This window comes from Podarcis raffonei, chromosome 8 (genome assembly GCF_027172205.1).
Source record: "Podarcis raffonei isolate rPodRaf1 chromosome 8, rPodRaf1.pri, whole genome shotgun sequence".
NCBI classification, from domain to species: domain Eukaryota; kingdom Metazoa; phylum Chordata; class Lepidosauria; order Squamata; family Lacertidae; genus Podarcis; species Podarcis raffonei.
In genome coordinates this window covers 80,271,778-80,285,605 of record NC_070609.1, presented here as the reverse complement: position 1 = coordinate 80,285,605, position 13,828 = coordinate 80,271,778, and the positions used below count along the sequence as shown (strand labels likewise).

The 13,828-nt window shown below is 47.0% G+C and overlaps 1 protein-coding gene across 2 annotated transcripts; it reads left to right on the top strand.

Annotated features, from left to right (window-relative positions):
- The first annotated feature begins 1,718 nt into the window (after nucleotides 1-1,718).
- MAD2L2 (mitotic arrest deficient 2 like 2) lies at nucleotides 1,719-13,302 on the top strand. 2 transcript variants are annotated; one of them, XM_053401068.1, is made up of 9 exons: nucleotides 1,719-1,854; nucleotides 2,927-3,020; nucleotides 3,973-4,091; nucleotides 4,770-4,841; nucleotides 5,058-5,158; nucleotides 7,459-7,553; nucleotides 9,353-9,426; nucleotides 10,300-10,392; nucleotides 12,776-13,302. In XM_053401068.1, the coding sequence occupies exons 2-9, from the start codon at nucleotides 2,981-2,983 to the stop codon at nucleotides 12,815-12,817; spliced, it is 636 nt and encodes a 211-aa protein (XP_053257043.1). In that variant the 5' UTR covers nucleotides 1,719-1,854; nucleotides 2,927-2,980; the 3' UTR covers nucleotides 12,818-13,302. The 2 variants fall into 2 exon arrangements, with proteins under 2 accessions (XP_053257043.1, XP_053257044.1); XM_053401069.1 differs by lacking the exon at nucleotides 1,719-1,854 and adding an exon at nucleotides 1,868-2,027.
- Nucleotides 13,303-13,828: the final 526 nt, after the last annotated feature.

The window sequence follows — 13,828 nt, the reverse complement described above, 5'->3', positions numbered from 1 at the left end:
GACAAAGGGAACTGGTACCCAGTAGCCTAGATGTTTTAAAAAGGCGACAGTCCAGCAATTATATGTAATATTCTCTCTCCCAGGGAGGTTAAGGGGGAGAATTGGCTTGCTGTGGGGTGGGAGAGGGGTGGGGGTCTAGCCTGGCGCTCCTTTCCCTCTGGGTGGTGGTAGGGGGTCGTTTTTTCTCCCCCTCTTCACCTCCATCATCTTCATCCCGCCTTCCTCCTAGAGGATTGTGGGAAACTCCCAAAGGGTAAATTGATGCCTTTGAGGAGGGGAGAGGGGTAATGACAGCTAGACCCAGAGGGTCCTGCTGAGCTGGTTAAAACGATTCTCTCTCCTCTTTCCACGCACGCTCTTCTACCTCTGCCCAGGAGAATAGAGGGGAGGGGTCTCCACTTGGGTCTCCCGCATTTAGATCGACTTTATACATTGTGAAAACTGATGACACCCTTGCTACCAGTTATGTGCTTCGGGGTTTTTTTCCCTTCGCTGTTCTGTGGTTTTTCAGCTTTGCTAAATCAATTCTAAACCCGCTTAGCATTAAAAAAAATAAAATAATAACGAAGTGAGGTGCAATAGGCAACAAAAATAAAATATAAATGGTGTTCGCTTTTCCCTGTTCAGCTTTATGACCCCCCCACTTTTGTTATAACTAACAATACCCCCCGCAAAAACATAACACTTCTAAACTGCTCCACATTAAAAAATATATAGATTAATCAATATACTGTGTACGATATTCAGTCAGGAGAAACCCCAACACCTGCTATGACAACGTTGACACCTGCTGTGCGTTTTAAATTCGCTGTTTTGTGCAACTGAAATTTGCGGGTGACGTGCAGCTGTTAAAAGCAGAGGTGCGGGCGAAGGGAAGAAAAGTTGGCAACTTTTCTCCGTTCAAAACCATTGCATGCCAAATTACTTATCTGCCTAGGTTTGCACCATGAGCAGCAGAGGGTCGTAGCCATGGGCTGCCCCCCTAAAGAAATAAAAATTATTAAAAATACGTAGCAAACTGAGGTTTTGCACCCCCCAAAAAGGCCTGCCCACCTAACAAAAGGCCTGTCCCCTCCAAATCCTGACTATGCTGATATTCTCGGAGCCCACCGTCAGAAATGGACATGACTTACATAGGCCCGTTAACCTCAAAAGGTCTACTCTGAGTAGGAATTGGAGACCACCCAGGGTGTGGTATCTGGATGCAAACTGGGGCACCCTAAGAATCTCATTTCTAGTCGAACCGAAAGTTGCTACTAGTCCTCAGGGCTAATTTAGGTCCATTGATTTCAATGCGCCTACTCTGAGTAGGACTTAAATTGGATGCCCCCCACCCAGAACCGTCTCTCTCCCCTTCCTCATCCCAAATATCCATGGGGTGTGCAAGCGAGTGAGCGAGACAGTGAGATTCATCTGCGAAATTCTCCGGCTCAGGTTGTTTCTAAAGGCATAGGAGCAGGGCCGGGGGGGAAAGTTGGCAACCTTTAAGCCATGAGCAATTGAGAGGCGGCGGGGGACGACGAGAGTTCAATAAAATAAAATAAAATAAAATAAAATAAAATAAAATAGTCCCACTATTGGAGAGGTGCGCTAAGTCTCCGCTGGACAGACGGCGCGCCAACGCCACGGATATGGGCAGCGTGCACGGGTGCCAAAGCGCCCCGGCGCTAAGACCTGCGAGGCGAAGAGAGGAGCGCAGCGAGGACGTCAGGCGGCCGCGTCGTTGGGTCGGCAGCTCCTCCTCCGGCTGCTCCGCCGTCATCAGCCTTCCCGGCGGGGCGGAGGCGCCGTTGTTCCCCGCCACCGCGAGCTCGGGGTCGGGCGAGAGGGATCTGCGCTGCGTCCTGGAGAGAGGTAGAATTGGAACCGGTGGAGAGGCCTTTTGGGGTGCGCTCGTGGCGCACTGGGTGCGCGCGGCTTCGCGGCCCGATCCGGAAGCTCTTTACTCTGGAGTAAACCCTAAAGGGTCTCCAGTGAGAGGCTGGCTCCCGAGCAGATGTCTGCCTTGCGTTTTGCAGGGGCTGAAGGTGCTTTTTGGGGGGGCAACCTTTAATGGTGCGTTTCGATCAGATCGCGCTCAGGCATGTTTACGCAGAGAGAAGCCCCACTGGACTTACTCCCGTGTACGCCCACCGGATTCAAGGCGTCTCCGTCCCAGGCATAATAGGATCCATAGGAACCAACTCCTAGGGGCCAAGGTCCTTTTGGCCCCCCTAAAATATTTGAGGGGGCTGGCTGAGACCCCGCCCTCCAAAGTTGATGGGCATTGTCATTCAAATTGTGTATGCCCGCCACGTCTGGTGGTTGATTATGCAGGGTGGGCCTTACCCGAGCACCCCCATATTGTATTCAAATTGGCACCCCTGAAAGGCACCCCTATCTATGGAGGAGCAAAGCACGGGCTTTGGGGGGCGGCGGCAAGGCAAAGCAGCTGGAGGGCCCCGGTCTCAGTAGGTTACTTCTGAGTAATCTGCATAAAATGATGTTGATGATGATTAGAATTTATATACTGTACCGCCATATACCCAGGGGTTGCAGGGTGGTTCACAAAATAAAATCAAGATATAAAATCACAAAATACCGTACATAATAAAAATAAAAACAACAGCCCAGTACCCCCCCCCCGCCATTTACATTGCACTGTAAATCCCACTAGCACGCCTAGTGTTGCAGCCTCTAAATTGGGTTCCTTTCAGGTTAACCTTAGGGGGTGCATCCAATTTAAGTTATGCTCAGAGTAGACCCATTGAAATGAATGGACATCAGTTATACCTATCTACTGTGACTAGGACTAGCATTGCATTTTTTTAAAAAAAAGTTACTAGTCCTCATGGCTAATTTAAGACTGGGTCTGCTCTGAGTAATACTTGGTTGAATACAATCCAGAATCTTCTCCCTTCCCCTCCCCAAATCTCCATGCTATCAGTCTTTCAGGTACCGAGACTCCCTTTGTAACCATCTTTTAAAAGTTGCTGCCGTGATGACCACTTTAACCCGACAGGATCTCAACTTCGGACAAGGTACTGGCACGGTTTTTCTCCAGATTTTTCAGAACAGAAACCTACTTTGACTCCCAGCTCTATTAAAAATCAAGGGAAGGGAAACCCATTTATCAGGGCTGTGCAACAGACCTGCATCCATCTCCCAGTGATCAACCTTCACCAGTATTTTCGGTAGTGCCTTCCAATTGCACCAAAACGGTTTTTAAACAAACACCACCCACTTCATTTTTTATTTAATAATTTTATTTAATAATTTCCGTATTTTTCGCTCTATAACACACCAGACCATAACACGCATGTAGTTTTTAGAGGAGGAAAACAAGAAAAAAAATATTCTAAACGAAATAGTGGATACAGTGGTGCCTCGCAAGACGAAATTAATTCGTTCTGCGAGCCTCTTCGTCTTGCGGTTTTTTCGTCTTGCGAAGCACGGCTATTAACGGTACTTAGCGGCTTTACGAAAAAGGAAACAAACTCGCAAGAACTCGCAAGACGTTTTTGTCTTGCGAAGCAAGCCCATAGGGAAAATCGTCTTGCAAAGCAACTCAAAGAACGGAAAACTCTTTCGTCTTACGAGTTTTTCGTCTTGCGAGGTACCACTGTATATGATTTTTGTGGTTCATGCTGTGGCCACAGACATGTGATCTGACAGTGAGTTTGGAGTAGCCCAATGCAAAAATCCTGAGGATCCATGTGGATCCATGCTTTGTAACCACGGAGGAGGGAAGGAAGGGGAACCATGGATCCTCTGCTCACGACTGCAGCAGATCCCCCCCGCCGGCATTCGCTCCATAACACGCACAGACATTTCCCCTTACTTTCTAGGAGGAAAAAAGTGAGTGTTATGGTGCAAAAAATATGGTATATTTTGTCCATCTGAGGACAGTATAAAACCACAAAAGTACATAATATAATAACAAGCAAAACTATAACCCTCCACCTCTGTTACATCCATACCCTTCCCTTCCAGTTGTAGCTGATGTCCTTTCTGAGTTCCTGGAAGTAGCCATTCACCTCATCCTTTATGTCCGAGAAGTCTACCCCACCGGGATCTTTCAGAAAAGGAAAAAATACAATGTACCTGTCCAGGTGAGTGATGTGACTGTCTTTTGGGTGGACCACACAAACATATCTTTTTAGGTTGGCCAGTGGCTTGCATGGGTGTGACGTTACAAAATGTACACTGTCTCGTTTTACTGTCATCTGATCCACAATTGTTATTAAACTGCCCATGTTAAACAGGTTGTTAAATGCTTTGCTAAACTCTTTTTTTAAAAAAATGCTTTTCAGGTTCATACATTTCATTAATTTTACAATCATTTTAACTTTTGACTTCCTTCCCCCTTTCTGCGGTTCCTTAAAGTTATTTTTTAATATCTTCTGCATATCCAAATTCATTTAATTTGCTCATTTATTTATCTACTTTGAAGACTTACACTTATGAAACTGCAGGTTATTACAGTAATCCTGCCAATGTTTTTATCTTTGTGCAATTTATCTGTAAATATTCAATAAACCATTTCTATTCTTTTATACAAAGTTTGTTATCTTGATTTCTTATTCTTCCGATAAGTTTCGCCATTTCTGCATATTCCATAAGTTTTTGTATCCATTCTGCCTAATGCTTTGCTGAAGTTAAATTATGTCAACCGCATTCCCCCAACCTGCTAATCTGTAACATTTCTTTTAAAAATCAGTCTGGCGGGATTCCCCCCCTTGACAAATCTATGCATATTTATCTGCAACTTGAGATATTTGTTTGAACAGATGTCCTGCCACCCAGAGCTGAATCAGTACATCCAAGATACTCTCCATTGCATCAAACCTTTGCTGGAGAAGGTAAGTTTTTGACTGTCAGCACAAGATCAGGGAATTACTGGAACTCGGTGTTTCATTTTATCCAGCCCCAAGACGTTTTGGTGATGGTAGGTATAATAATATAGGATCAATGTAACTGGGTATGGGTGTATGCAGACTTTGGTGATGCACAGAGCTCTTCCGCAAACAGACTCGAAGTAAGAAAAAAACAAGTTCTTGTGCTCTGTTGCTTTTCAGAATGACGTGGAAAAAGTGGTGGTAGTCATTCTGGACAAGGAGCACCATCCTGTGGAGAGATTTGTCTTTGAAATCACGCAGCCACCCCTGCTGTCTATCAGGTGAGGCCTTCCTGCCCCCAAAAGGCTGTACCAAACTTTGCAGAGGCAGTGTGGTGTAGTGGGTAGAGCTTTGTGGCTGGGTGGTGATTTGAACCTGGATCTCCCTGGCGCTGCTCCAACGCTCTAACCACTGCAGCATGTTGTCTCTCATCACATGCCTGTATTGAACTAACCACACACTCTTCCAACATCCTGGTTGTGGACAAAGCACCTAAAGGAAAACCTGAATGAAGCAATCTTATTAATCTGGCTTTCAGAACACTGGTAACTCCAACTCCCATTGGCTATGTTGGAAGAGGCTGAGGGGGCTTTTGAACCAAACAGTGTTCTCCCCACTCCTGCCTTTACTGCCCCTGGCTGCCCCCATCACATCTCTGCTTCCTCTTAATGTAGAGATGGGGCAGTTGTGGCCCTCTAGATATTGCAAAACTCCAACTCCCATCCTCCCCCACCTTTGGCCATGTTGGCGGAAGCTGTTGAGAGCTTCAGTCCAGCAATGTCCCTGACTTAAGAATCTCCACTGTAGAGCTGTTTTCAGACCGGAGGCTCCCCCACTCTGGGGGGCAGCACATTTGGAAACTTAAGGAGCTGTTACGCACATTTCGCCTTCTCTCCCAATAGGCAAAACATCTACATCGCCAAAAACTAAAGCACAGAACAACAACATAACAAAAAAAACAGGCAGTGCTGCTCTGGAAACCCCCCCCCCCCAAAAAAACTTGTCTTAAAAAGAATCTTCCCCCAAAGACCCCCTCCCCAAAGGGAGGGGGGCTGAATGGCTGGTGCCAAGGTTGTGTGTTTCTGCCCACAAGAGTTATTTTGAGGTCCCCAGCTTTTTTCAGATTCCCTGTGGTTTGGTTAATCAAAGTACTGTATTTTTCGCTCCATAAGACGCACCAGACCATAAGATGCACCTAGTTTTTAGAAGAGGAAAACAAGAAAAAAAAAATATTCTGAACGAAACAGTCGATGTATGATTTTTGTGGTTCATGCTGTGGCCACAGACATGATATGTGATTTGACTGTGAGTTTGGGGTAGCCCAATGCAAAAATCCTGAGAATCCATGTGGATCCGTGCTTTGTAACCACGTTTTTGCGCCATTGCGGCCCCACAAAACAGTGGATGCGTGATTTTTTTGGTGCAGGCTGTAGCCATGGACATGCTATGTGATCTGATGGTGAATTTGGCGTGACCCAATGTAAAAATCCTGAGGATCTATGTGCTTTTACCTCCCCCCCCCAGGCAGCCTCCTTTATCGCTAGCGCCCCTTATCTCTCTCCTGATTGCTTGCCGATCAGCTGCTCAGCGGCTTTGTTTCAACACCCCTTTCCCTCATGTTTGCCTTAGCGTCTTTTCCTTAGCTGGAGCAGTTTTTTGTTCCTCCTTTTGTTCTAATTTCTCTCCTCATTGTTTATTTTAGTATTCCTGTCTCCTCTCCTTGCAAGTTCGCTGTCTTTACCTCCCTCCTCCCAGGCAGCCTCCTTTATCGCTAGAGTCCCTTATCTCCCCTCCCGATCGCTTGCTGATCAGCTGCTCAACGGCTTTGTTTCAACACCCCCTTCCCTCTTTCTAAAAAAAAAAAAAAGCATGATCTGCTTTTTGCCCCTGGGCAATTTGGCTCCAGGGACCATGCATTCGCTCCATAGGGCGCACAGACATTTCCCCTTACTTTTTAGGAGGAAAAAAGTGCGTCTTACGGAGCGAAAAAGACGGTGCCGTATTTTTCGCTCTATAGGATGCACTTTTCCCCCTCCAAAAATTAAGGGGAAATGTGTGTGCGTCCTATGGAGTGAATGCAGGCTCCTTGGCTTCAGCGATAGCAACGCAAAGCCTCCGAAGCGCAGAGGGAGCGCTCCCTCCACGCTCTGGAGGCTTCGTGTTGCTTTCGCTGAAGCCAGGAGAGCGAGAGGGGTCGGTGCGCACCGACCCCTCTCGCTCTCCAGGCTTCAGGGATAGCCGCCTGAAGCCTTCGGAGCACAGCGGAAACTCACGCTGCGCTCCGAAGTCTTCGGGTTCCTTTTGCTGAAGCCAGGAGAGCAAGACTCTCCCGGCTTCAGCAGAGAGGGTGCGCTCCCCCGCGCCCCTTCAGCGAAGCGGGAGGAGAAATTGAAGGGGCTCCGTATCTCCTGCCGCTTCACTGAAGGGGTGCTGAGCAGAGAGGGCGAGAATCCCCCCCCCCGTTTCCCCCCTCCTATGGTCCGGTGCACCCTATAGAGCGAAAAATGCGGTAACTTTTTCTATCTATCTAACTACATTTCCACCATGTGATTGAGGTCTGACCTCCCCGTTCCTTCTCCAGCTCCGACTCCCTCCTGAACCACGTGGAACAGCTTCTGCGTGCCTTCATTTTGAAAATTAGTGTCTGCGATGCGGTGCTGAACAACAACCCTCCAGGTAGGCCAGCCAACCATGCTTGTGTTTCTAAGTTAGCTTGTTTAGATTTTTTGAGCCTGTTTTCCTCCTCCTCAAATACAAGACACAAACCGTAGACATGATTTAAATTCCATAAAACCAGCTGGTCTTGTTTTCTTTCTTTCTTGTTACTTACCTACCCTGCAAGCTGTCTCAGCCGTTGGCTGGAGCTGCTGTGATGTCACAGCCATTCAGAGCCAAACGATCTTGAGATGGTGAAATATTCTGCTAGGTGAATATTTATTAGAACTAAGCAGTCTGAACATTCTGGTGTGTGCTCCCCCAAATGAAACTTTCCTTTTAAAAGCAGAGAGATCAAGACAAGAAAATGCCCAGTATCTCCCAGCAATCTTGTACCAACCCAGAAATTACCCTCAGGTTTTGCTCTTTAAAGCCGTCAAACAAATTTCTTTTGCATCACACAAAGAAGCAGATGTTCTTCTTCTGCAGAACCTATTTAATTCCTTAAGGACTAGAACGTTATAGCTTCTTTCCTCCAGTGTGTGCTGAGATAGTCATTATTCCTGAACCCAATTCTAATTTCCATTTTTTATTTTTTAAAAAACCAACCTGATCATATCTATCGCCTTTTTGTAATATGACCCCCACTTTAATTGGGGGTTTATTTTCTCCAACCAATATGCCAGTCCCTCAAATTGCTTAGAACCTAGGATTCTCTGAAGGAGGGAGGGAAAGAGAGAGAGAGAAGACTTTGGAGATTGCCTAGCAATCGTGCACAATGCTCCCTCTCTAATTATGATTTAGTGCAGCAGGACAGCAGCTCCTGCAGTTTCTTTCTCCCCTCCCTTCCCATCTTTCACGCTCCCACCATAGAACTGGGAAAAAAGCAGCCACTTAATATGGACCGACAGCTAACACTGAGCTGGCTGAGTTTCCACCCACAGTTCACAGGGTATAGGCACAGCTTTCAGCATTGCTCTGTTGGCGTCTCAGGACTGTGGGCCTGCTGTAGCCTTGGAGGATGGAGCAAGCTTGTGTTCTCCTGCTCCGGAGGGTAGGACTCGAACCCATGGCTTCTAGTTCCCAGAAAGGAGATTCTCGCTAAACACCAGAAAGAACTTTCTGGCTGTCAGAGCTGTGGTGGTGGTGGACTCTCTTTCCTTGGAGGTTTTTAAGCAGAGGTTGGGTGGCCATCTGCCATGGATGCTTTAGATGAGATTCCTGCATTGCAGGGGGTTAGACTAGATGACCGTTGGGGTCCCTTCCAATTCTACGATTCCCCAGACTTCTAAAGAGAAACCCCTGTCTCTCCTTCCCTTCTTTCTGGCTTCTAAAAATTCTGCCCCTTCTCTCTCTCTTTCTTTCTCTCTCTCTCTCTCTCTCTCTCTCTTCCTTCCTTCCTTCCTTCCTTCCTTCCTTCCTCTCTCTCTCCCCCCTCTCTCTTTCTTTCTCTCTCTCTCTCCCCCTCTCTTTCTCTCTCTCTCCCTCTTTCTCTCTCTCTCTCTCTTCCTTCCTTCCTTCCTTCCTCTCTCTCTCTCTCTCCCCCTCTCCCTCTCTTTCTTTCTCTCTCTCCCCCTCTCTTTCTCTCTCTCTCCCTCTCTCTCTCTCTCTCTCTCTCTCTCTCTCCCTCTCTTTCTTTCTTTCTCTCTCTCTCTCTCCCCCCCCTCTTTCTCTCTCTCTCTCTCTCCCTCTTTCTTTCTCTCTCTCTCTCTCTCCCTCCCTCCCTCCCTCCCTCCCTCCCGGATTCTAAAGCGACATTCCCATCTCTCCTCCTTTTCTAAAGATTCCATCCCACCCACCCCGTCTTCCCTTTCTTGCAGGCTGTACTTTTACCGTCTTGGTGCACACGCGAGAAGCTGCCACTCGCAACATGGAGAAGATCCAAGTGATCAGGGTAGGAGGCGATAGAAATCGCGAGCTCTGCAGCAGGGAGGGTGCCGTGAATCACAAGAGCCTCTCTCTTCTGCCAGGAAGCGTCTTGCAACTCCTGAATGCCTCAGATATATTTGGCGAGTCTACCCGTCATTTAAATCTGTGATGGGGAACCCTGGACAGCTTTCTGTTTTCTTTTCCCCCCATTTTTACAATAAATCTTTTTTGCGCTGTTTTTTAAAGTTACAAAACAAAAGAATAAATTAATTGTTTCATCCAAATATACGAAAAGAAAAAGAAAAAATGCAAAAAAGAGAGAGAGAAAACTGAGTGGTTTCTTATTAATTCCTTCATTTTGGGCAGCTTTCTGGCTGTTGATGGGACTCCAGTTCCCATCCCAGCATGGCCAGTGGTCAGGGATGATGGGAGCTGGGAGCCCCTTCCTCATTATCTGATTTTTAGAAGACATCTGAAGGCAGCCCTGTTTAGGGAAGTTTCTAATGTCTGTTTGATCGCTTTTTAATTATGATTATCATTAATTCTGTTGGGAGCCGCCCAGAGTGGCTGGGGAAACTCAGCCAGATGAGTGGGGTACAAATAATAAATTTATTATTATTACTCACTAGTTATTAGCTAAATAGTTTCGGTTCCAGCTCCTTACCCTACTTTTAAGGCCCCACCAGCACCCTTTAATACCACTTTAGAAAGCCGTAGCTCTTCCCAAAGAATCCTGGGAATTGTAGTTTGCAGGTCTATGTTTCTGTCCTGAGGAGGCCTTTTTTTTGTTAACCGTTTTGAGGTTTTTCTCTACATTCTTGTGGTATATAAATTTAGTGAAGCAAAATAAAAATATGAAATAAATAAACAAAAAAAGCGAATTATTCTTTAACCCAAGGATTTCCCCTGGATTCTCGCCGATGAGCAAGATGTCCACATGCGTGACCCTCGACTGATCCCGCTGAAGACCATGACGTCGGACCTTTTAAAGGCAAGTTCAGCAGGGTGCTCTTAAAATGAAATTTGTTTGAAGAGCGACATTTTTCCACCTTTGCCGCATCAAGCAGTTGGTCCCTTACATTTCCCGCCCCGACCTGGCCACAGTGATCCATGCGACGGTCACCTCCAGGCTTGACTACTGTAATTCGCTCTACGCGGGGCTGCCCTTGAAGCTGTCCCAGAAACTCCAGCGGGTGCAGAATGCCGCAGTGAGGCTCCTCACGGGGTCCCTGCCATGGGAGCATATTCACCCATTGCTTTTCCAGCTGCACTGGCTCCCGGTGGAGTACAGGGTCAGATTTAAGGTGCTGGTTTTGACCTTTAAAGCCCTTCACAGCCTAGGACCCTCGTACCTACAGGACCGCCTCTCCCAGTATGCCCCACGGAGAGCCTCAAGGTCCATGAATAGCAACACCCCAGTGGTCCCGGGCCCTAAGGAAGTTAGATTAGCTTCAACCAGAGCCATGGCCTTCTCAACACTGGCTCCGGCCTGGTGGAACGCTCTGTCTCATGAGACCAGGGCCCTGCAGGATCTGATTTCTTTCCACAGGGCCTGGAAGACAGAGTTGTTCCACCTGCCCTTTGGCTCAGAATCAGTTTGATTCCCTCCCCCTTTTTCTTTTTCCTTTCTCCTCCTATGATGAGACTGCTCCCTAATTGTTTTAATGTTGTATCTTAATCTTTTAAATTGTATTTTGATCAACTTGTTTTTATTATTGGTTGTTAGTTGCCCTGAGCCCGGTCTTGGCTGGGGAGGGCGGGGTATAAATAAAAATTTATTTTTATTTTTATTATTATTATTACCCCCCTGGGACTGTCAGGCTCCTAGATCTGCCAACAAGGCGCACCATCTCAGGGACGTGTACGTGTGTGTGCGCAACAAGCTTCTGAGACCATCTACACTCAGCAGACAGTTGCCCCATCTTTAATAGCACATGGTTGCTTGGGATTGGCACTCTGGCCTCAGCTGATCTCTGTTGCGTTTTTAGCAGATTAATTGCGCTGCAGAAAGCGTGCTGGGGAGACCACACGTTCAGGAAACAATGAAGAAACGCAAAAATATCTTTTGCTTGGCTTTAATTACAAAAACAAAAACTCCTCTTACATTAAATCTATAGCTATGACCCATTCACCAGGGTACTGAGAAAGGTACATGCTGCTCTTTATGTACTATGCCCAATTGCTGACATAGCTTAATTAACACAACTTAACTGCACCTCCTATTCTGCCTCACAGCTGTAAAACTAGGTCATGATATTTACTCTGGCCTTTAAAGAGATACACATCTTGTGAAACAATAATGAACCTTAATATTTAAATAAACCATTCAACAATCTCAAGACCAGATAGGTAATGTTCGCAGCCGTTTCTAATACAGTGGTACCTCGGGTTACAGATGCTTCAGGTTACAGACGCTTCAGGTTACAGACTCCGCTAGCCCAGAAATAGTACCTCGGGTTAAGAACTTTGCTTCAGGATGAGAACCGAAATCGTGCTCTGGCGGCGCGGCAGCAGGAGGCCCCATTAACTAAAGTGGTGCTTCAGGTTAAGAACAGTTTCAGGTTAAGAACGGACCTCTGGAACGAATTAAGTACTTAACCCGAGGTACCACTGTATATTAGCGAGAACCTCCTGCAGTTCCCCCTTTTGGCCAGTAGGCGGCAGGGTAAAGGACTACAGGACTCCGCATTGTTACGCGCAATATGTGGGTGGAGCTTTGGCACTTGTGGCCACACCCACCTGCAAGGTGATTAGGTGGCAGAACAGGTGGGGCTTAGCTGAACCAAAGTTCTCATAGCCAGCAGTGGGCGGGGCCTGAGCCAGAGGTGGGCGGGGCAAAAGGTTCTAATTGTAGTATTTTATATTACTAGACTGGTTTCTGCATATACTTTCTCCCCATCCTCTGTCCAGCCAAGCAAGAGGCGTGTGGTTTACTCTCCACGAATTTTCCAACTTTTAAATGTTTGTTAAACTCAAAACATTAAGATTCTCCCCTTCTTTCTCCTGCATGTTATTTGCTCTAAACCAGTGTGGACTTCGTCCCTTTTTAGCTGCTGAGTAGACCTTAGATTAGTCAATATGAAATAAAATATATAAAAATTAAAATATTAAAAATTTAATGAAAGTGCTTTAGAGAGAGTGAGTTTTATTATTACCCCCCTATCTCATCTTATTCTCCAAGGAGTTCCTCCCACCCTGTTTTACCCTCACATCAACCCTGTGAGGGATCCCTAGAGGCAGGGAGTGGCCCACGGACACATATGGCTGAGTGGACAGTCAAACCCTGGTCTCTTCCAGGCCCTCGTCCACGACCTTAACCACTACGCAACACTGCCTTCTCTTTAAAAGCTTTTCTCGTCTGCCTCCATTTACAGATGCAGCTCTACGTGGAAGAGAGAGCCCAAAAAGGCACCTGACTCCCAGCACTTTCTCACCGTACCTTGGGACCTCAAATGCTCTCCAGGCGCAAGGCACCTCTGAGCTGTCGCTCGCTCTGCTGCTGTTAACACTGGTGCTAAAAACATGGCGGTTCTTGGCGACTTGGCACACTCTGCCAACCATTCTTCCACAAAATGTGTGCGAGCAAGTTGGGTTTTTTTAAGCGTTCTTCCTCTTATGTAAGGAGAGAATAGATCCCGGAGCAGCAAACTTTTACCTCCTCCGGCAGGTTTTGTGTGCCTGTGTGCGCACTCAGACCTGAGTGAGGCCTGCCTTTCCAATTTATTGTGCAGAAAGGGGGGCTACGTTTGGAGCTTCGAGAGGGGGCTTGCGGGTGACTGTGTTGTCGTTTGTTTGGGAGCCCGTATGTGTGATTTCTGAAGGTGTCCTGAGTGGACCTCTTGTGACTGTCCACTGTGAGATATATATATTTTTCTGTTGATCAATAAATAGGAAGCACTTACGTTGTTTGCCAGCTTCTTGTGGGACTCCTGCAAGGAAACTTTTAAGTGGGGTACGCAAAAACGACAACAGCTTGACCCCGGGGCTGGGGGGAAACTTTGCCCCTCTAGATGTTGCTGGACTCATGCCCTCCTGCGGCTGAGGGCTCTGGGGTCTTGGAAGTCCTTCTATAAAAGCATCCTCCTGCCTCCGCTACCACAAAAACAGCAAAACGAGATCTTTTTGAGATGCCTTTGGTACCTTTAGCTACCCTGTTTCCCCGAAAATAAGACATCCCCCGAAAATAAGACCTACTTCCAGTTTTGCCTCTCGATGTAATATAAGGCATCCCCCCGAAAATAAAGGGACGCGGGTGGCGCTGTGGGTTAAACCACAGAGCCTAGGACTTGCCGATCAGAAGGCCAGTGGTTCAAATCCCCATGACGGGGTGAGCTCCCGTTGCTCGGTCCCTGCTCCTGCCAACCTAGCAGTTCGAAAGCACATCAAAGTGCAAGCAGATAAATAGGTACCGCTCCAGCGGGAAGGTA